This window comes from Choloepus didactylus, chromosome 23 (genome assembly GCF_015220235.1).
Source record: "Choloepus didactylus isolate mChoDid1 chromosome 23, mChoDid1.pri, whole genome shotgun sequence".
In the NCBI taxonomy this organism is placed as follows: domain Eukaryota; kingdom Metazoa; phylum Chordata; class Mammalia; order Pilosa; family Megalonychidae; genus Choloepus; species Choloepus didactylus.
In genome coordinates this window covers 21083998-21105220 of record NC_051329.1, presented here as the reverse complement: position 1 = coordinate 21105220, position 21223 = coordinate 21083998, and the positions used below count along the sequence as shown (strand labels likewise).

Here is a 21223-nt window from a genome sequence, read left to right as displayed (position 1 = left end):
GTCTAGGAGAAGCTCTCAGGCTGTCTGGGCAGGAGCCGCCAAAAGAACCCTGCTTGGAGACACTCGCAGGGCACTCTGACCCCACATTGTGGTGTGGGCACAACTCCATCAATGCCAGGTCCCAGCTGAACTCTCAGGGTACCAGGAGTTCCTGGCTCACCACACTTCAACGCGCAGCTGGCAAATGCCCAAACACACTCTGGGGTACACCAGGACATGGTGGCAGCCAACCCCAGTTTCCTCTGTCCCAGGGTGATGGGGGAGGAGGGGGGCGCTAGTTGCATTTTCGGAATTCATTTTTGGACCTCTGGGATTTACCTTCTATGTAGTCGTCATTTTAAAAAGCAGATTAAACTGGTTTTGTTTTGCCCATCCTAACAGTGAATCGATAGTTAACAATTCCAGAGACTGGCGCCACTGAGAAACACAGAGGGAAAGAAAGGGCTTTATCAGAGGGTCTTCTCAGATTATGATGGAAACCCTTCAGGCATTTAAAAAAAGTTGTCTTGTGAGAAAACTCTGTGACTGTGCCAAGGGCCAGCTCTGCCACCCTTCTGGAATCTTGAACTGGCATCTCTGCTACCACTTAACAGTCCCCTCAGAGAGTAATGCTCAGCGCTTGTGCCTCCACTGCCACGAGCTGCAGATGGGGGCTCTGGGTTCACAGAACCAGATTTCCTCCCGAGCGTCACCAGCCACAGGATGCTTTCTGACCTGGCACTTCTGTATCTGTGGATGAGTTCGTTTCAAGCCCTTCAGATCACATGAGACTAAGTCTTTCATGGTAGGGGAACTGCCCATTCCTGATGGGCTGATTGTGTTTCCCTTGCAGAGCTGCAAAATGAAATTTGTGTTGAGAGCCAAGCAGCTCCTGGGGCTAGTAGGCTCTGTCAGTGTTTCGAAGGGACTACGTGGAGCCCAAATGGATACACGGAAAGCCCTGGTCAGAAAGTGCCCCTGGAACGTGGCAGGCAGGCCTGGAGACCTGACCCAGTACACCCTCTTTTCAGTATGCACCTCCCATGCCAGGGAGTTGGGGAGAGACAACGGCATGGAGAGCTGCAAGGAACATGGGATCAGGGAGCCCAAAGCCAGCTGACTGGGGACGTTGCTTGTGGAGGAAATGTCAGCAGGGGATCCTTCCTATGCAGGTGCAGGTGGAGGCTGAAGGGTCAGAGATAAAATTGTCTGCATGAAACAAGACGGCATCTAAACTGGTCTCTACTGAACCCAGAGATGGGGAAGAGGTTGACCAGAAGTCCACAGAGGACTCTTGCTCACAGTCTCAAAGTGGAAGCAAGAACACAGACCAGGGACCATGACATGACTGCAACAACTCGGTAAATGCCCTAGGTCCCCACATTGGGTATTTCTGTGAGTTTCCAGTATTCTGGTAGCAATTAACAGCTAAATTTTTACAATGAAGGAGGGCTGATGGGTTTATATTATGGCAAGCAAGGAAGGGATATGCAGTTAAGGAAACTGGGTCTTTTTAGAGGAAGAGTGACCCCAGAGGATAAAGTGGTGGGGGGAGGGGGGACAACCACAGAAGAACAAAGCAGGTTTCAAGGCCCTGGGGTCTGTATGACCGGAAGGGAGAAGCCATCTGGGGCCTGTGATGGGACTTGAGGTCCAAGGAGAAGAAAGGGCTGTCCTGAGATCCCACTTGTAAACATCCTCTGCAGACTGCAAAACACGAAACAGGTGGAGGACACTTTATATATAAAAGTTCCAGCATCTGAAACAGAAAAGTAATCCCAAGATCGAGCACAGGGGCTGGCCTCTCTGGTCTCCCAGGGAAGTGTGTGTAGACATAAGCCATTGAAAGAAAACTCATAAGCCTGTGTAGCCAACATTATCTTCTGTTAACCCTGCACTCGGACTTCCTCTCACTGGGAACCTCCCCCTTTGGGGACAATATTCAGCTCTCTTCTTTTTCTTTTGGAATAAGGAACAAAATCTCATGGCAGGAATTTAGGAAAACAAGCATATCATGCTCTCAGCAGGCCAGAGACTTCTGGTAAGGACCAAGTCTCTGTTTCCAAGCCAGGAACACAGGCAGTCGACCCCGGAGATGGGAGCCGCAGAATGGCCAGTTCCCAGCTCTCCTGAGACGTCCCGCACAGAAGACAGCTGCACCCGGCCTGCTAACGGGAAGGTCCTTGAGCCCTCATTCCCTGCCAGCCCCCTGCTTGCACTCTGTAGCCTCTCAGCCCCTCTCCCCTAACCACAGGGGTCCATCATTGCCCTTGGGGCTGGTGCCTGCAAACAGGCTGTGGCTCCAAGAGCCAAAAGAGAAGACGGATAGCCTGAGAACAAGCAGATCATGCAGCAGAGGCAAGAAAACCACAAGGAGAGGGGGAGCCACGTGAGAATCAAAGGCAGGGTGCAGAGGGGAGACAAAAGGAGGCAAGGACGGAAGGGAAGGGCGCTTTGGAGTGTGCGTGCAGATGAGTGCACAGGCCCGTCCACACCGGCTGGTTAAGAGGGAACCTGGAGGGCACGTTGTGTGCATCTCGCGATCACTCACACCTCTAGGCCTGCTCACTGGTGGAGCCCCAGACCCAGGAAGGGTGCCTGGCAGTCCAAAAGTGCTACAATTGTAGTACATCCCTGGTAAATCTACGAATGAATCCATGAATAAGGGGGTGTACTGAGAGGGCTTCATTTAGCATATCGGGAAAGAATGAGTGGGTCTGCACTGCAGCTCCACAGTAAGAGAACCAAGTCTGAGTCCCAGCTCTGTGACTTACATAGAGGTCCTAGTTTAATCACTTGGACCTCTATGAACTTCTGTTTCTTCATCTGTAAAGCATGAATTAGGGAAATCTACCCACACAGGGCAATTCAAGGATTAACTGAGATGTTATGACGGCATTTTGTAAACTGTAATGAGAGCTACAACTTAAGCAGTAGAGATGCTGGGAGGACTTCTGTGAAGCTCCAGAGGTTGGGGCAAGACGATGAGCACATCCTACAGGGAGGCAGACTTGGTTCAGGGTTGGAAAGCATTACTGGAATGGAGCAAATGTGGTAAGGGAAATTCCTGTCCTCAAAAGAATTCAGAAAGGCTGGATAATCATTTAAAGAACAAATACAATTGCAACAGTGTAAGTACTAAATGCTTCTTTGCTCCACCACCTTAAGGATAACGGCCAAAAAGGTGGGGCTCTGACCAGCTCTGAGAGCTCCTGCCTGGGGGTTCCCCACATGAAACACCAAGCTCACCCCGGTCTCCAAGTAGCTCTTCAGAGCCCACCTTCAAAGATGTGTCATGCTACCTACTCTTCTAGACTTGGCTTTGTCAACCAAGTCCATTGCCACAGATGCCAGCTTTTCTCACCTCTCTAATGTGTGTTATGGAAAAGTTCTAATGTTGCTCTCATGAACTGCAGAAAGAAGTCATGAAAGAAAGGTCTGCTTCTTACAGTTGCTTTCCTCTCCTTTTTGTTCACTGACTTCTAACAAGCACCCAGTCTTGGTCAATAGCATGTGATCAATAGCAGGAACAAGACAAGAGCATGCAGTCACCTGCCATTCCGGCTTTTTCCTGCTATCAGTTCTGCCTGAACACACCTCCCTGCCCTGTGCAAGCTCCTGAACTTGCCTAACTGCCCACCTCCTTTAAGACTCAGCCTAGTCCTTTAAGACTCCAGAAAGCCTTTGGAATACTCTCTCTACACCATCCCCTCCTGGGTTCCCACAAAACCCCCGTGCACCTCCCCAGCTCTGAGCCTATCAGCCTAGACTCTTCACAGCCCACCTACCTGGCCATGGGTGCCAACTGCCTTCCTCCCCAAGCCCAGGATCTGTGAGGTCAAGAACTCCGCAGTGCTGCTTCCTTGTTTACCTGGGCCAACCCCTTTGTCTCACACTCAAGAGAATGCAAATGAATTGTCTGCTTAATGAATGACGAATAAAGGGAGTCTACCACAAACTCTAACAAATCCATGTTTTACAATGATCTCACACACTTTAATTTATCCTAGAAGTAAAACGAGCCAGTCACTCTCATTTTATAACTAATTTGGTCTCCAAACAGGCGTTGGGAAATTCCAAGCCTCTCTGAAAGCCTCTGACCAAGGATCTGCCAACAAGTACTCAGGAATCCATGGATTATCAATACTGGATGGTACCTGTGCTGGTTTTGTAGCTGTTATATACCCCCAAAAATGCCATATTCTTTTAATCCATTCCTGTGGGTGCAGGCCTGTTGTTGGTGGGACATTTGGTTGGGTTATTTCAACTGAGATGTGACCCAGCCCATTCGAGGTGGATCTTAATCTGTTACTGGAGTCCTTTATGAAGATAAAAGACAGAAAAAGCCCAGAGAGCTCAGAAAGAAAAACACCCAGGGAGAGAAGAGACAGAAAAGCCCTGCAGGAGCAAAGAGAGGATCCACAGAAGCTCAGAGAGGAAGCCAATGGAGCCAGAAGCTGAAAGCAATGAGACCCGGGAGCAAAGGACCAACAGATACCAGCCATGTGCCTTGTTATCTGACAGAGGAACCCCGGATGCAGCAGCCTGTCTTCAGAGATGGTATCTTCCTTTACATGCCTTAATTTGGACATTTTCATGGCCTCAGAACTGTAAATTTGTCAACTAATAAATCCCCATTGTAAAAGCCAACCCATTTCTGGTATATTGCATTCCGGCAGCTTTAGCAAACCGAAATAGTACTCTTCTCTGTCGGTCCAGCTCTCTGCCTGGAAGGCGGTCTCCCATCCTTACTCAGCTGACTCCTACTTGTCCTTCAACGTTCACCATGGCCATCACTCCTCCAGGCAGCTCTCTTCCATGTTCCTACAGCACCCCGTGTTGAACCTCTAATCACAGTGTAACTTTCCTGGCCTCTCGGTGGACCCTGAGCTCCCTGAGAGCAGAGACTGGATCTGGCACAGCTCTGAGCCCACGAGAGCAGATGTGGTGTGCCCTCCTATTCCCGATGCCCTGCCTGCACCCTGCCAGCCATCGTCACGCATCCCATCATCTCCCATGGGGACGGGACCTTGGAAACCCTTCTCCAACAGCGACTCTTGTTCCCATCCCAGAAGGGAACCACCGTGCCTGCTGGACTCACCTTTCCTTACTGGAAAAGTCGACTCCCAGCAAGATATTCTCCTCTGTGTCCTGGCGCCCGCTGCTGTACACCACCACCATATACCGGACTCGGTCCGTCCAGGCACTTTCTAAGCACACAGCCTGGAACAGGCAAACATGCTCTCACTGTCTGCCTTCCCGGGTGGCACCCCACTTCCTTCTCCAAGCCAAGGGCAGGGAGGTCCACTTTCTACCTTCTCCCCTTGTGCGTTTAGGGAATTAAGAAGACATTCTTAAAATCAGGTCTCATTTATATCCTTAGCATCACGGACAGTGCCTGGCGAGGGGAGACACTCAAAGTTTGTTAAACGAGGGAGCAAATGAAGTTGAGAGAATGAAGATCCTAATTTAACATGCGCTAACACAGAAACTTGATTTATCCCTTCGTTCATTGGCCCTACTGATCTACTAAGGAACAAATCTGGCTTTGGTTTTTGTGAGCAATTTGGGAGAATCTGTTATAATGAAAAAAAACTTTTGCCCCCACTCTTCCCAAATGATTACTCAGCAAACATCACAAGTAAAAATTAAAACTTGCCACTCTCATCTCTTCTTACCAGCTTGATTCTATCTTCACAACGTAGAAGGTTGATCATTACTTGAAGATGTTGGGGCAAGTCACCTGTTGGACCAAAGAAAGTTTTAAAAGGTCACCTATCTACACTCTAGGCAATAACTTATGAGATGCTGATTTTAGGGCTGGAAGAAGATTTAGAAGTTAAAATTCCTCTACCTATATCACAGGTGAGGATAGGTGAGATAAACAGCTTATTGCCATGTTTTAACAAGTTTTTATTTTCTGAAATACTTGCAATATGGGTTTTTGTTTTTTTTTTTTTTTAATACAAATTTCGGAAAATACAGAGAAGCCTGGAGAAAAATGTTATTTAATCAAGCAAACATGACTTTGCAGGGTGGGGCAGCAGAAAGTAGAGGTATGGCTGGAGTCCAAGAACAAAAGGACTGAGATTATGGGTGTCATTTTTCCCCTTAAAACTCTTCTGCATTTTCCATAAGGGATAGACATTAATCTCTTATATTGGAGTGGGGGAAGGAGTGGGATGTTTAAATAACTAGATAGCAGCTACATGTGGGGTGCCCAGAAAAACAATTAAAGTAGTAAGTCATTTACCACTTTCTCTTTTGTTGCTAAAAATTATGCATTCTTTGTTTTTTCTTAAAGTTTAAATTTTGAAATGATTTCAAACTTACAAGACAGTTGCAAAAATAATACAAAACCCATACAGAGAATTGCAACATACCCCTATTCCCCCAGACACCCAGATCCACCAATTTTAACATTTTGCCACATTTGCTATATCTGTCTACCCTTTATCTATTTACCCATCCATCCATCCTCTTTTTTTCCCCCTTGGTTATTTAAAAGAATTCAGAGATTTCACAGTTCTAGGAGCTGCCCTGGTATCCAGGAGGTGCCTCTGGGGCTGCAGTGAAGGCAGGAAAGTTTCTGACAGGTGGTGAGCCCCTGCCTCCAAGCAGAAGTGGCTAAACAACGAAGGGGCCATGTGTCCCACTCTGGCAGAGGGCACTGCCCTAACAGAGGTGCACGATTAGTAAGCTATCTCGTGCTCTTTCATTTTAAGGCAGAATGACATATGAAGCTCCAAATTGCACCTCCCACCTCAGAGAGCAACCAGATCATTAGAAACTTGCCCCTCTTATCTGTTCTCTCCAGTTACAGGATTCCACAGTGTAAAACCCCTTCCAGTGGCATCGCTTTCTATAAGGAATGATTTGGAGACAACGGGTCATGATAAAACAACACGGAGTGGGAGCCCTGCTCTCTTCCTCCACCTGAGCAGTACCCTCCCCTGTTGTGTAAGCAGAGCCACAGGCTGTTATTTAACTTGCCTGACACCCCCGCCTCCACCCAGCCCACCCCAAGTCAGAGAACTACTCAGATGAGAATGAAAACAAACTCCTTTTCTGATAAACGCCTAAATGAAACAGCCATTTCCCACAGAGATAAACTCCTTTCAGTGGGATTGTTAGCGGAGATGTGGAACTGCTGACAGACAGAAACCCAAACCTCAGTCTGGCATCCACACCCAGGGGCAGACTGCTGAAGTGTTCAGTGAGCTGGGGAGTGTGCTGCAGGTGTGCGCCCACAACAGGTCCTCTACTGAGGCACCTGGAGGGCTGGTGGCCCCCCCCTGCCTTCCGGAGCTCACCGTCTACCCCATACCACAAGGGCAGAAAAGCCAACAAGCTTTATTCCTACTCCCATGTACATTCAAGAGAGACATAAACTGCCTTCATGTAGGTTTTTTTTTTGAAATAGTTTTGCACTTCCTCAAACTCATACGTGCTAAGAAAATACTCTTTGAATTAGAGGACGAAGACATTTTATACCAAGTGAACAAAGCTCGAGCATTTGCTTTGTTGCATTTGTTATAGTTAAGACATGCACAGTGGCTAAAATGATAACAACGCAGAACCACTAGCAAATTCAAGAATGTTCTGCTTATCGTCATATTATAGTAGAAGGCATTGTCCTAATAATTTTAGTTACCATATACTGAGCACATACTAGGTATGGGATGTGCATAATTTTAACTACCAAAATATTGTGGGAGCTATCAGTATTTGATAGTTTTAAGAGTTTAAGAGTTTAAGATTGGGAAAATGAGGCTTAGAAAATGGACAAGTTGACTAGTACTACTTGCTAAGTCACAGAACTAGGATCGGAAGCTAAATTCTGCTCCAAAGCGAATGTTCTTTCTACAAACCACCCTGCTGCCTTCTTTGCATGACAATAATTTCTTAGCCTAAAACAGAACTAAACTTTGATTATAAATATCAGTATGTAAAAATACCGACTGAGTCTTGGTGTTTGCTATAAACTGTAAGATATGAAATTCCAACCTAAACCCTCATATCCAAAACAAGGCTGGAGAGCTTGAGGTTAAATAAACAAAATGTTTATAGGTGACAAGGAAACTGGCCCCAATTCCTGGTTGGTGCCACCTGCTGTTCTAAAAATCAAAGGCCTTGCAAAATGAAACGAAATAAAGTTTCAGTGGCTAAGAGATTTCAAATGGAGTCCAGAGGTCACTCTGGTGGACATTCTTATGCACTATACAGATAACACCTTTCGGGTTTTGGTGTGTTGGAATGGCTAGAGGTGGATACTTGGAGCTGTCAAACTCCAACCCAGAATCTGGACTCCTGAAGATGATTGTATAAAGGTGTGGATTATGGGGAGGGGGGTGACAGTGTGATTGTGAAAGCCTGTGGATCACACTCCCTTTATCTAGTGTACGGATGGATGAACAGAAAAATGGGGATGGGAACTGAATGAAAAGTGGGGTGGGATGGGGGGATGATTTGGGTGTTCTTTTTTACTTTTATTTTTTATCCTTATTCTGATTTTTTCTGATGTAAGGAAAATGTTCGAAAATAGATTGGGGTGATGAATGCATGACTATATGATGGTAGTATGAACAGCTGATTGTACACCATGGATGACTGTGTGGAATGTGAATATATTTCAATAAAACTGAATTTAATTTAAATAACAAAACAAAAACAAAAACACTGGTTATCCCTTGGGGTTCCTGACTAGCAAGGGGCATGAAGGAATCCTCTGGCATACTAGAAAGGTTCTAAATCTCGAGCTGGGTGGTGAATGAAAGGGTTAGACACAAGCAAAAATTCACTGTACACTTTAGAGTCAGGTGCTTTACTCTATACACAATTAAATTTAAAGGGAAGGGATGATAGCACATATCCTTTTCTCAGTCTCATCTCGGGTGGAGTTTTACTCTAACCATTACATGGGATGACTGTTATACTTCTTTTTCTTCTTAATTTTTATTGTGGTAGCATATATACAATGTAACATTTCCCATTTTGACCACTTTGAAGTATACGATTCAGTGGTGCTAATTGTGTTACCATCACTACCAACCACTGTCTAAACATTTTTTATATATAACCTCTTACAGTTTAAGATGTTTTCCTTCTATTTAGACTGGGTTTTGAATTTCATTAAATGAATTTCTTCATCTTAAAAAAATCATACTTTAATTTAAAGTCTGCAGTTAACTGGTCAACTATGTGCAGGAAACGTCTACGTCCAGACAGGGCGCAACTTTCCCTCATTTCCCATCAGGTGCACTTGATGCCACCTGGACAACAAGCACAGCCTCCCCAAGAAAAGAGCGCCTGAGCCTCTTGCTGCCCCAGTCATAATAAACCTCTGTTCCACTCTTTCTCCGGACTTGAAAACCAGCAAGCTGCTCACCCCCGATAATGCTGGTTTCTCCATTGCACGGAAAACAAGTTCCAGTTTAAGAGTGTCAACTAGAGCCATCACCTGCATGCTTGAGGGGATGCTGGAGACGCGTCTGGCCTTGAGGGCTGCTTCCCTGTTGTAAGAAGAGGGCTGCTCCTTTCACCATGAAAAAACTCTCGCTTAAGCTGGGAAGAATAAAATCAGAGCACGGTTAGTCTGGAGTTTGCACAGGAAAATGGACAAAGACGTGCTGCAGGGGGACGTCCTGAGGGGACAAATGGCTTGTAAAATGCACAGGGAGCAAAATAGCTTTTATAATGATTTTGCATGATACCATTACCAGAATTTGGCTAAAAGCTTGCTGCCAGGGCATTTGCATGACAAAATAATGCTTCTGCTGAAAAGCAAGGTTCTATATGGGCTCTCCCAGGGCCAAGGGCCCCTTCCTGCAGAATACTGTAAATGGATCCCACTGCAATACATCTTCTAAAAATAGAGAAAACTCTCTGGTTAGGAGATGGTGATGCACTTTGTGCATTTTTCATATTATTGCTGTTAACCTTTGTTTCTAACTCACTGACTTTTAACAATTTCATTGATTTCTGGTACCATCCCTTGATGAAAGACAAGGAAGATAAAATTACATTTTTGCCATTTGTTTCCATCTTAAGGAAAGAGGGTGGCTCCGAACCTCTGATCTAACTTAGTTAAGGTTGTTCTGTCCACTATTCCTACAGAAAACCTAAAAACAGTCCAATGAATTTCTCAGTGCAGTGAATCTTTGCCCTTTATTGTTCTAACTAGCAATAACATCTATACTCAACCTTTAACTTTAAAAACTTGTAGTTAAATTTTTTTTCACTTTCATGGGGAAATGATTTCACTATCAAGGGAAAAATGTTCATCTTATTCAGAAACTAAGACTGTATATAAAAAAGAGAAATCCTCAGCTATTAATTGCTGTCAATTATCCAAAAATACCATCAATTCTGAAAATTACCCAGAAAATATACCACAATGTTAACAGTGGTTCTTTGGGAGTTGAACCACCTGTGAACTTCTTTCTACTTCTCAGTATTTTCCAAATTTTCTATATTGAGCAAACATTAGTTTGTTAAAATGGTTACTTCTCTTTGGTCTCCAAAGTAATATAAAATAAGGGCCATACTTTATTATAATATAACTTCAAAAACAGTTTTATTAATTTTGTGAAAGAAAATCACAGTTCAAATGATAAATAACTATAAAAACCATTAAATCTCTCTTGAGCAACCAAGTAACATGTATATGGCTTGAAAGGAAAATCTCTATGAAAAAGCAGTACTTCTATACCTGGATTCAAGCAAATTAATTTCCAATAGAAATAAAAGGACATTTTCTGCAATATAAAACCAAAGCAAAGATCACTTTTGCCCCAGACAACCAAAGTTAGTCGAGTTAAACATTCAAACCCTGGAATTAAAAAAAAAAAAAAAAAAAAAAACCCAAAAACAAATAACTCAGCTAAGTCTAAAATTCAACTCTAGGTACAAAGAAAACTTACCGTATGAACCAGCATTTAACTCAGCAGCTCCCCAAACCAGGAAAACTATTACCTTCTACAATATTAAGTTCACAATAAAACCTGTTCATCTGTATGGTTAACGCTGCATGCTAAAAATAGTAACTATTCAAATATTGCATAGTACGGCTTAGTTCTACCTCTTATTCAGGCCTCTGAATTATTAACAACTGGCTTTATTTTATAATACTAACACTTAACTCGGTATACCACTCCTTCGTCTATTCCCTCCAACGTACTGCCAAACCATCCTTCCCATTCTTTCACAATCATGTATTTGTCCTGCAAGTTTCAAGAGTCGAGGAAACCGGTATTATACATAATGAAGGAAATGAGAAGCATCCTTTCTTTGCCATCTCAACCCCACCCACGGGAAGCAAAAAGCACTTCCAGCCTCTCTGGCTGATCTAAGATTCAGGTTGTCTTATTTTGGCACGTCTCTCTTCTGCCTTGACAACTCTGCTCTCTCTCTCCTCCCTTAGAATTTTACAACCAAGTTTGTTTTCATAACTGTTCTGTTTTCAGACACAGATCACCTACTACTTACTCTCATCCGAACTTGAAAGAGGAACCCAAAACCCATGAAACTTAAAACGACAATTAGTTCATCAAAACAGCTGGAGAAGTCTTTTCAAGGCCACCTCAACCTCTTTTGTTCACGAGTTATTAAAAAAAAAAAAAAAAAAAAAACCATACTGACCCGAAACCCGAGCACTCTGGAAAGAAGGGCCAAGCATTATCCGTGACCTTTGCCTTAGAAATCATGGGCAAAAATTCCCCTTGGTTTCCCTTACATTTCCTTTGGGGGACAAAGGGAGAGAGAAGAGAGAGAGGAGAGAGGAGAGAGAAAGAGAAAAGAGGAGAGAGAGAGAGGGGAGAGAGAGAGGGGAGAGAGAAAGGGGAGAGAGAGAGGAGAGGAGAAGAGAGGAGAGGAGGAGAGGAGAGCCGAGGGAGGGACAGAGAGAGAGACAGAGAGAGAGAACAATGCAAAAGAATAGGCTGCTGTAATCCCGTGATGGCTTCCAGGGCCAGTTGCTCCTCGGGATTCCCCAGGCAGACAAGAATCAGAGCCTGCCCCTCTGCACGTGAAGTTGGGGAGCTGTAACAACGGGGGCCCTAGGACGCTTTACCTCTCCTCTCCTCATTGCAATCAGTAACTACTGTAAAGAGGAAGACTTAAAGCTGCAGGGAAGCCCAAAGAGCACATTATCTGGGGGCTGTGAGATCACCCCGCGCCTTGGGAATACAGAGAGCGGATGCAGCCAGACGACAGCCACCCAAGATGACTCTCGGGGCTGAGGTCCACGGGGGGTGGCCAGAGCGCGTGCTCAGTCACAGGGTTTATGAAAACAAGATGCGGAGATGCTGCATGACCTGGTTTCCCGTCCTCGGCACTGAGCTCACCCCGGCCCGGATCCTCGCACGCCCTCTGTGTGGCTGACTCAAACCCCGCTTCCTGCTCCCAGGCTTTCTTTTCTCCAGGCTCCTAATACCGGGGGGCCCCGATCTTCCCACTGGGGAGATCCGGAAAGAAGTCCGTTTTGGTGGCGGCGTGCATGCTTTGCTGGATGTGGCAGATCTTAGGCAGGTCCTCAGACAAGCACGTCTTCCATCCCAGCTACAGAGAAATGAACCCTCCAGTGAAAAATAAAGTCCCCTGGAAAGGGGGACGACAGTTACTAAAGGTCAGACCCAGAGAAACAAAATTGAGATGTTTTTCTCCGTGACTATAAATAAAATCTCGACGAGGGGTTAAAAAAGTTTCAGCCACTGTCCTCCCTTTCCCCATGCACAGTGCTTTTATCTCCACGATACAAATATGATCTCAGGCAGTGACTGCTGCCATTCTGGAAGGCTACACAAGATTCAAGTGTCTACAAAGCATTGAAGACAGACAAAAACCTCAACCAATGCCCCTCCAAAAACCCCAACCCTCAGAATATAAGCATCCAGTGTTGTCCAGAAACAGACACATGGTAGGAAAATAGAAATCGGTGGCGGTAATACGTACTAATTTGGGCTGGAAACCTCTGGAGAGGAGACGTATGGAGTTGGAGGAAGGAAGACACAGAAGTCAGTAAAATAACAAAGCTTCATGACGGCCGCGGTCACATCTTTCAAGCTACCTCTAATTGTCCCACATTTGAGCCTTCCACTCCCTATGGAAAATAGGAAAGGCTGGCGACTGCTCTGGCGACAAGCAGATACTTCTCTTGTCGGATGACATTCCCACCCAAAGAGCAAATGGCCCTTGTGGAACTCTTGTCTTCCTCCTGATATTTTGGCTCTAAAAAGGACCTTGTCCCAGCATATCCTAAAGAAAGACAGCCATTCAGAGGCAGCAAAACAGCTGAAGTTCCTCTAATCACTGCACTCCTACAGGCTTTTTTGTGTGTGTATAGGGTTTAGGGCAAGCAATAGGGTGTATACTAGGAACTGTGAGGGGAAACAGCCAGCCATCAAGTAACAAATCCCAAACAAGGAGGACCCCTCTCATTCGATAAAACGAATTTCTATTTCTTTCACATCACCATCCATTCTCCAAATGCAGTTAGTGATTCTACATTCTCAAAACACTTCCACATTCTGAAAACTCTTCTTCCGGTCATGTTATAATACCTACTTGGAGGCCAATCTGGAGGGGGTTTGTGAGCACTGTGGTGGGTGGGGAAGGAGGAGGAGAACAAGTTAGGTAGGAGGAAGTACATGTGCACGTCAAAGGAGCTGCAAGCTGCAAACAAGCGGGTAAAATAAATTCAGGCTATGGATAACCACAGTGCAAGGCTGAACAGGGTAAGCACCCTAAGAAAGGAATGCTGCTAGGGTTTAGACGAGGGAAGAGAGAGCATCCAACTGATGAATCCTGGAATACTTCATGGAGGAGGAGGCACTGAGCAGGGACGGCTGGGAAGGCCCTGTCTGGAAGTTTCCCTCAGCTCCCACGTAATCGATTAATACTCACAAAACGACTAAGTGAAACACATGTGACAATCATTGTCATTTTGCACTTGAGGAAACTACAGCTTACCCAGGAGCATACATCTTTACAAAGATGGCACTAGACCCGCCTCTGTCTGTGGCACGCCCATGTGCTTACTTAACCCCTGGAAAACCATTCCTCCTCATCCAGAATGAAAATCAGAACAGTTTACCCTGCTGTTGCCCCTGCCCAGGCCCACTCTGCTGTGATGGCTGGCTGCCCTGCAGCCACTTTGGCTCCACGAAAGCACGCTTCATCGAGAAGTCAGAATACCGAACGTGTCTTCGATCCTTCTTCCCAACAACTGACGCATTGGGCATTAGGAAAGAAAGAAGGAATGGTTCAGGAAACAGAGTTGGAGGAAGAGAAGATTTGGGGTGGAAATTTTTCCACCAGCACAAGGGACACTCAGAACGGGTGGGGGCACCTCTGTCACCACCACAGTTACGGGATAGGACATATCATCCCAATCTAAGGACTGATAGGGAATCCCAGAGAGGAGTTCTATGGGTGGCACAGCCACGCTGGTCAAAAAGCCGCTTTCAAGGCATGTTTCTCACTATCAACAATACCAAGTACTATTTACCAAACCTACCACATGGCAGAGATATACGAGGCACTTAGCTATGCCGTGCCATCTAATTCCCGCAGCTCCGCAAGGCAGGTATTATTTTCTCCATATTACAAGTGAAGGAAACCAAAGTTTCGGAAACAGGCTGTCCAGGGATAACCAGGACAACCGTGTTTTTGTTTTTGTTTTTTTTAACAAACTCCCTTAAAAAGGCTGGTGTACATCAAAGTTTAAGAAAGTAAAAAGTGCTGGTGTGAGAATCCATATTGCTGGGTTCTAATTTATGTTCTGCTTTATGTCTGCTCTGATGTTAACTCACAGGGTTCTGTTCAAGCATTCAAATATCTAAATCTTTTTAGAGTGTGGTGTACAGAGCTAAACCAAGCCTATCCAAGCGTCGACAGGGGCTAAGATAACTGTACTCTTTGAGGGATGGATATCTGTCTAAGTGCTATGCCACTTACAGATATGATTCCTTGAAGAACACAAATAGTAGATGGAGAAACATCATGCTTCAGAATATTATACTAAAACCCTAGATTTTCAGCTTTGGCAGTATATCCAAATAACCTAGGAAACTTCTAAAATATGCTCACACCAGGTCTGACCCCAAGAGATTCTAATTCAAAAGGCCTTCAATGAGTCCCAGGCATCTGCAATTTTTAAAAGTCCCAGCAGTGCTTCCAACAAACAGCCAGGGCTAAGAACTGTGGCACCTAATAATAATAGAAGACAAAAGAAAACTGGCTTCCCAAAGGGTTTCACAGAAATAATCGACACATGGTAGGTGCCCGATAAATGTTTAACACCAGAAAAAACACAAGGTGCTTTCAGAAGGGGAATAATACAATTAGGTGCAATGATGGGAGGTCATGCCAGAGTCAGGGAACCAAATAACACCCTCTCTTGGAAGCAGCAAAACAGATGCTAGCTGATAATTGCACATGCCCATATTTTTTTAAGGAAGTAAATGATACCCTCAATCTGAATATTTGGAGTCACATGTGTTGTGAATTACAAGGACAGGATGAGGGTGGCAACACAACAGATGACGGCTTTGATCAGCTTTGCTGCTGACTAAACATTCTGGCCAGTTTCAACCCATTTGATCTTCATGAAACTATGAGGCAGTCAAGGCAAGCATTATTATCATACTCATTTTATGGAGGAGAAAAATGGAAGTTATGTTAATGGTACAATTTCAGGATTTCTGACACTACATCGTAACCAAAAAATCAGAGAATACAAGCCTAGAATGTGAGTCCTAAAAAGGGTTCCGAATGGTCTGAACTGGCTGAAATGAACTGAATTCCTTTTACATGGATAGAACTACCTCTCGGTTGTACTCACTTTTGCACAGGGATTGCTGAGGGGACTGATTCTACCAGGGAACCTGCTGCTAACTCTAAAAAAAAAGGAACTCAGGTAAAGTTGTTACCAACAAGCACTCCAAAGAAGAGGTCCATAAATCCAGTCTGGTTTAACAAATACTTTTTTTCTACCTGTTTCTATTGTGCCTGATGAGTACAACGCCCTTGGGTTTGTCAGAAATGAAAGGGACACAGTTCCTATCTTGGAGACATTAGAAATTAGTGGGCCAGGCAGGCACAGGACAGGAAACTTCAATATATGCAGAAAGCTGCAAAGTAGAGGAGTACATAGGGACACCTAGCCCAGTCTGGGGGTGCAGGGAGGTATCTCTGGAAGAAATCACACCTAGCTGAACCTTGAAAGATTAGTAAGAAAAGAAAAAAGGAACAGGGAGTGTGAGGGATTAGATTACACATACCATGGAGTGAACACAAGAGGATTTAGTCTCTGTTGTAAAAGTTCCCACCGTGAATTCAGAAATCTCTATTCTGGTTTGTACATCAGTTTCTTATAAGTTTGGTTAGCACACATTGTTTTCCTAGGACATCTTCATTCCTGGGCGAACAAATAAATTCAAGTTTCAGAACATGCAAAGCTGAGACCCAAACCTTGGGCTCGTGGATGAGCCATCAAGCTAACTCAACATAATGAGTTTTTTAGCATCCAGATGCCAAGCTATAGGCACTCGATGTGTATTTTTTTAAGGAAGTAAATGATACCTTCGATCTGAATGGTGCTTTATAATTTACAGAGCGCTCACCCACACATTTTCCCACTTACTTTTACGATTCCATTCTGCTGATGAAAGAACCAGGATTGAGAGAAGATAAATGACTTATCTGGGGTAATGACAGCTAGTAAGTGGCAGAAATGGAGTTGAGAGGCTCTTGGTGTCCTTGCTGAGTTTCCCAGTGACAGAAAGTAGAATGATTTGACCTGCAGCTGCAGTAGGTTGAAGCTTTATGGAGACAAATCTACCACAAAACCGTTCTCGGCGAAGGTTTGGATGCAAAGGAGGTTTGTAGACACTGACACCACCCTAGAGAGACATTAGCTGAAGACTGCAGGAGAAGACGGAAAATTCTTTCCATCGCTCTCCCAGTTTCGCCTTCATTTTGAACTCGTGCAAAAATCACAAAGACCCCGAGTTGTCCCCAAGTCTTATTCTTTGTTATTTTGTGTGTCACCAGTGCCATGTGGAAGGCCTTGTTCCAAACACCACTCTTCAGAGTCTAAGAAAACAAGTAACGGCAGGGTCACACCTGTCAGTTTAGAGCTCCCAAACTGTTCCCCAGACACATAATGCTGAATATAGGGAAATTCCAGCTCTGCAGGGCATTATACTTAGGAAAAGGGGTCACAGGCAAGAAATGCTGGCAGGGCTCATTTAAAATGTCTTTGCTGCTGAGACATGTATTGTTTGGCTAGAAGGCGTAGGCTTCTCTCAGGAAGAAGGAATGCCCAGAAGTATGAGACATTCTCGGAGCCAGCTACACAGTTCTCCGTCAGGCCAATGAGTAGGAGCAGCTGAATCTACCAGCAAGCTCACAAAAGCAGGTTTTTTTCCGTGCACAGTAAGACAGCAAAGGCTGTGCCTTGACTTGGCTTGACAAACCTTAGGATGGGTTCCTGAGGGCCCATGCAGGCTAGAGCTAGTGTGCTGTCTTCCTGTGTGCATCGGGCACGCCAGCATACAAGCCCCCTTAATGAGGGACAGAAGGCATAAAGGCTGCATTGTGCAGGAAATGCAATGGCAGCAAATACAACCTAGCCAGCCAGAAATAACAGGCACCCGGAGGAAACGCTTTTGAAATAACTCAAAAATTCCAAGGGCAGACTGTCTCGGCTGTCCCAGGTTCTCAGCCTTTCTGTGGTATGCAGCCCTGTCCTATGTTCAGTCAGTTGCCAAGTCTTAACCTTTCTAGGGACCCATTCCTTCCCAGTCTCTCACTTGCCATCCCAGTTCTGCCCACCTCCACCCCCACCCTCCTGAGCCTCAGGGATGCCGGCTCTGGGCTGGGTGCTCAGGAACAGCACCGCCCAAGAGGATGGAAAGTTCTCTACCTGCGCCATCTATTAGCGTAGCCACGAGCACATGCGCCTAATGAGCACTTAAAATGTGGCTAGCGGGACCCAGGAACTGAATCTGTCAATTTCATTTTAATTAATGCAAATTTAATTTTAATTAGCCACACGAGGCTAGCAGCCACTGACCTCAGCGGTACAGCTCCAGGAGCTTTTGGCCTAATTAGAACCAGGGCAGTAGCCTAACTGGCCTCTAACCTCCCCCTACACAGTTCCCGACCACTGCTCCCAGACATTATTTCTACGCCCAGGGACTTTCAACACGACGTAATCTATAGATTCGAGGCCAAAGTTTTTACACTAGCCACGGTTAGCCACTATATGTCACTACCTAAATTTCATTCATCTGACACTCCCTGACCTCAAGAGGCTTATAGTAAGAAAACTGTTTTATAATAAAAGCCTTCCTTATATTACCCTTCACACTATTTTTCCCCTACTGCACCCCACTATTCTCTTCTATATCCCTATCCCTACCACTGTCCTCATAAGCCCTTCTAGTCTTCTTTCCCTCCTGCCTGCCTATCCAAATAGTGTCCATCTTCTCCAGGAAGCCTTCCCTAGCCATCCAGCGGCAAGCCATGGCTCCTGCCTTTAGGCATCTTGTAGAAACTTCTCTCATTTCACAGTTGAGGAAACTGAGGCTCAGAAGTTATGTTGCTTACACAACATCATTTCCTGAGAAAATGATGGTAACCCCAGCTCCTGGTCCTCAACCAGTTTACCTGCTGGCCGAGGTTATCTTCACTCCAGTCTGGACGCAAGCAGGAACATGCATTCATTCTCTAATCTCCCTCTGTACCTGATAAATAAATACCAGTGCAACAAACTAATGGAGCTGCCCTTCTCTGCAGTCTCAAAGCTTCCATGACTAATTCACCTTAGTCATCTCTGAGCAGCTGGAACACTACCCCACTCAGGATGAGCTGGACAGATGAGACTCCCCATAAAAATGCGGTAAGTGGTGTTACAATCACCTGGCGGTCAGATCCTCCTGACAACCAAGTGCTACAAACACAGTGTGCTGGTTTGGATGTATTATGCCCCCCCAAAACACCATGTTCTTTAATACAATCTTGTGGGGGCAGGTGTATTAGTGTTAACTGGGTTGGAATCCTTTGTCTCCATGGAGATGTGACCCAATCAACTGTGGGTGAAACATCTGATTGAATTATTTCCATGGATATATGGACCCCACCCATTCAGGGTGGGTCTTGATTTAATCACTAGCGTCCTATAAAAGAGCTCACAGACAGAAGGACCTCAGAGCAGAGAAGCTAAGAGCTGACACTTGGAATTTGGTTTGGAGATGCAGACAGAAGGATGTTTGGAGATGTTAAGCTAAGAGATGAAGCCCAGAGTTTGCCCTGGGATATGCTAAGACAGGACCCCCAGACGTTTAGAGAAACTTCCTGGGATAAAGAACCAAAAATGCACAGGAGCTGAAAGAGAAGCTGGAACACAACCCAAGAACAAAGGGACATCAGATGCCAGCCACATGCCTTCCCAGCTAACAGAGGTTTTCTGGACACCACTGCCATTCTTCAGTGAAGGTCTACTCATGTTGACACCTTAATTTGGACATTTTCATGGCCTTTGGACAGTAAATTTGTAACCAAATAAACCCCCTTTATAAAAGCCGATCCATTTCTGGTACTTTGCATAATGGCAGCATTAGCAAACTGGAACACACAGCAACAACTAAGTTCTCCATATTGCCTTGTCCTAGTGTTTTCTTCTTTCTACTTTCTTCTTTCTGTGAGCTTCTTGAGAACTAGGGCTGTGACTTTTCCATCACTGAATCCCTCTTAGTGCTCAGAAGGTGGTGAGGAATGTAATGCTAAAAATAGGCACCGCTGTCAGGTGCCATGCTAAGCGCACTGCATGTATTAACTGATTTAATCCTCAGCAATGCTTAGTATTTCATACATGTGGAAACTGAGGCTCAGAGATTAAATCACTTGCCCAAGTTCACGCAGACAAAAAGAAGAGAAGCTGGGAGAGGAAACCTTTTTTTTTTTAATTTTTAAATATTTTTCCATGATCAGTGCAGAACATTTTATAATGATGAGTGACAGGTGAACACCAATAGTTTTTTTACCAAACACCCACCAAGTACCAGTCTTTTCTAGTAAATATTGGTTTTCTCCAAACAAAATAACCAAACTCACCACAATTTCAGGAGACGGACAAATCCATCAGCATAATTCACTCAGATTACCAAAACAGCATACTTAAAATCATGCACATTACTTGGTCATTTGATCAAACCTCTTTTTAAACTTTTACAAACTTTCCCAGTATAAAAAGTCAGGAAGTCTGACTCCTAAACACGATGCTGTTGAACAAACCTCAGGAAAACACAGTGTCAGAAAGTCCCCTTCCCTTCCTCAGCCCCCTCCGTTCCCCAACAATTCAGTCCTAAAACCATTCAGTGGGGCACAGCAAGGCAGGGGTCCGGGGTGGGTGTGGTGTCCCAGGAGGGCAGCCATGCAGGGGAGGGGGCAGCGGCCCGACGGGAAGTTGGTCACAGATGGGGAAATTCATCGAATGAATAAATATTTTAAGGATGATGGGCTTCTCACTGCCAGAGAAGGCAGCTACAAAGAAGGAAGGAGAGAAAACTAGAATGAACTCCGTAGCGCTGGATTGGAATGGAAGGTATTCGTTTGAACCCATGGTTTTCAATATATTTAAGTTGATATAAAATATATATATAGATACAAATGTGTGTGTGTGTATACATTTATACACACACGCACACACACATCCTGCCCCCTAAGCGGGTCTGGGAGCGGCAACACATCCCAACAGCAATGAGCACACCTAACGCCAAGATTGCTGTTTCTAGAAACCATTCTCTGCTAAAATGAATCAGGACTCCTTTGGGGAATGGCTGGATCAGGGAAAGAACAAGATCAGCCTGGGCCACCAGGTGCCAGAAAGCAGGAAAGTGTGCAAATTATAATAATGAGAGTCACGTTGTCCTAGTTTGCTAATGCTGCAGAATGCAAAACACCAGAGATGGCTAGGCTTTTATAAAATGGGGGTTTATTTCACTACACAGTTACAGTCTTAAGGCCACAAAGCGTCCAAGGTAACACCTCAGCAATCAGGTACCTTCACCGGAGGATGGCCAATGGCATCCAGAAAACCTCTGCTAGCTAGGAAGGCAGCTGGCATCTGCTCCAAAGCTCCGGCCTCAAAACGGCTTTCTCCCAGGACGTTCCTTTCTAGCAAGCTTGCTTCTCTTCAAAACATCACTCCCAGCTGCACTCCATCCAGTCTCTTTGAGTC

General features: G+C 45.0%; 1 protein-coding gene across 7 annotated transcripts in view; it reads right to left on the bottom strand.

The window, feature by feature from the left end:
• Positions 1–21223, bottom strand: part of SSH1 (slingshot protein phosphatase 1) — a 58319-nt gene that overhangs the window by 21470 nt on the left and 15626 nt on the right. For 2 of the 7 annotated variants that reach the window (XM_037816992.1, XM_037816993.1), the window contains 3 exons: positions 9440–9543; positions 5658–5722; positions 5081–5202 (listed from right to left, as the gene is read on the bottom strand). In XM_037816992.1, the coding sequence (XP_037672920.1) occupies positions 5081–5202; positions 5658–5722; positions 9440–9543 (291 nt within the window). Of the gene's footprint in view, positions 1–318; positions 4340–5080; positions 5203–5638; positions 5723–9439; positions 9544–10901; positions 11103–12323; positions 12527–21223 lie in introns of those variants that run through there. The other 5 variants (XM_037816995.1, XM_037816994.1, XM_037816999.1 and 2 more) reach the window with 5 other exon arrangements.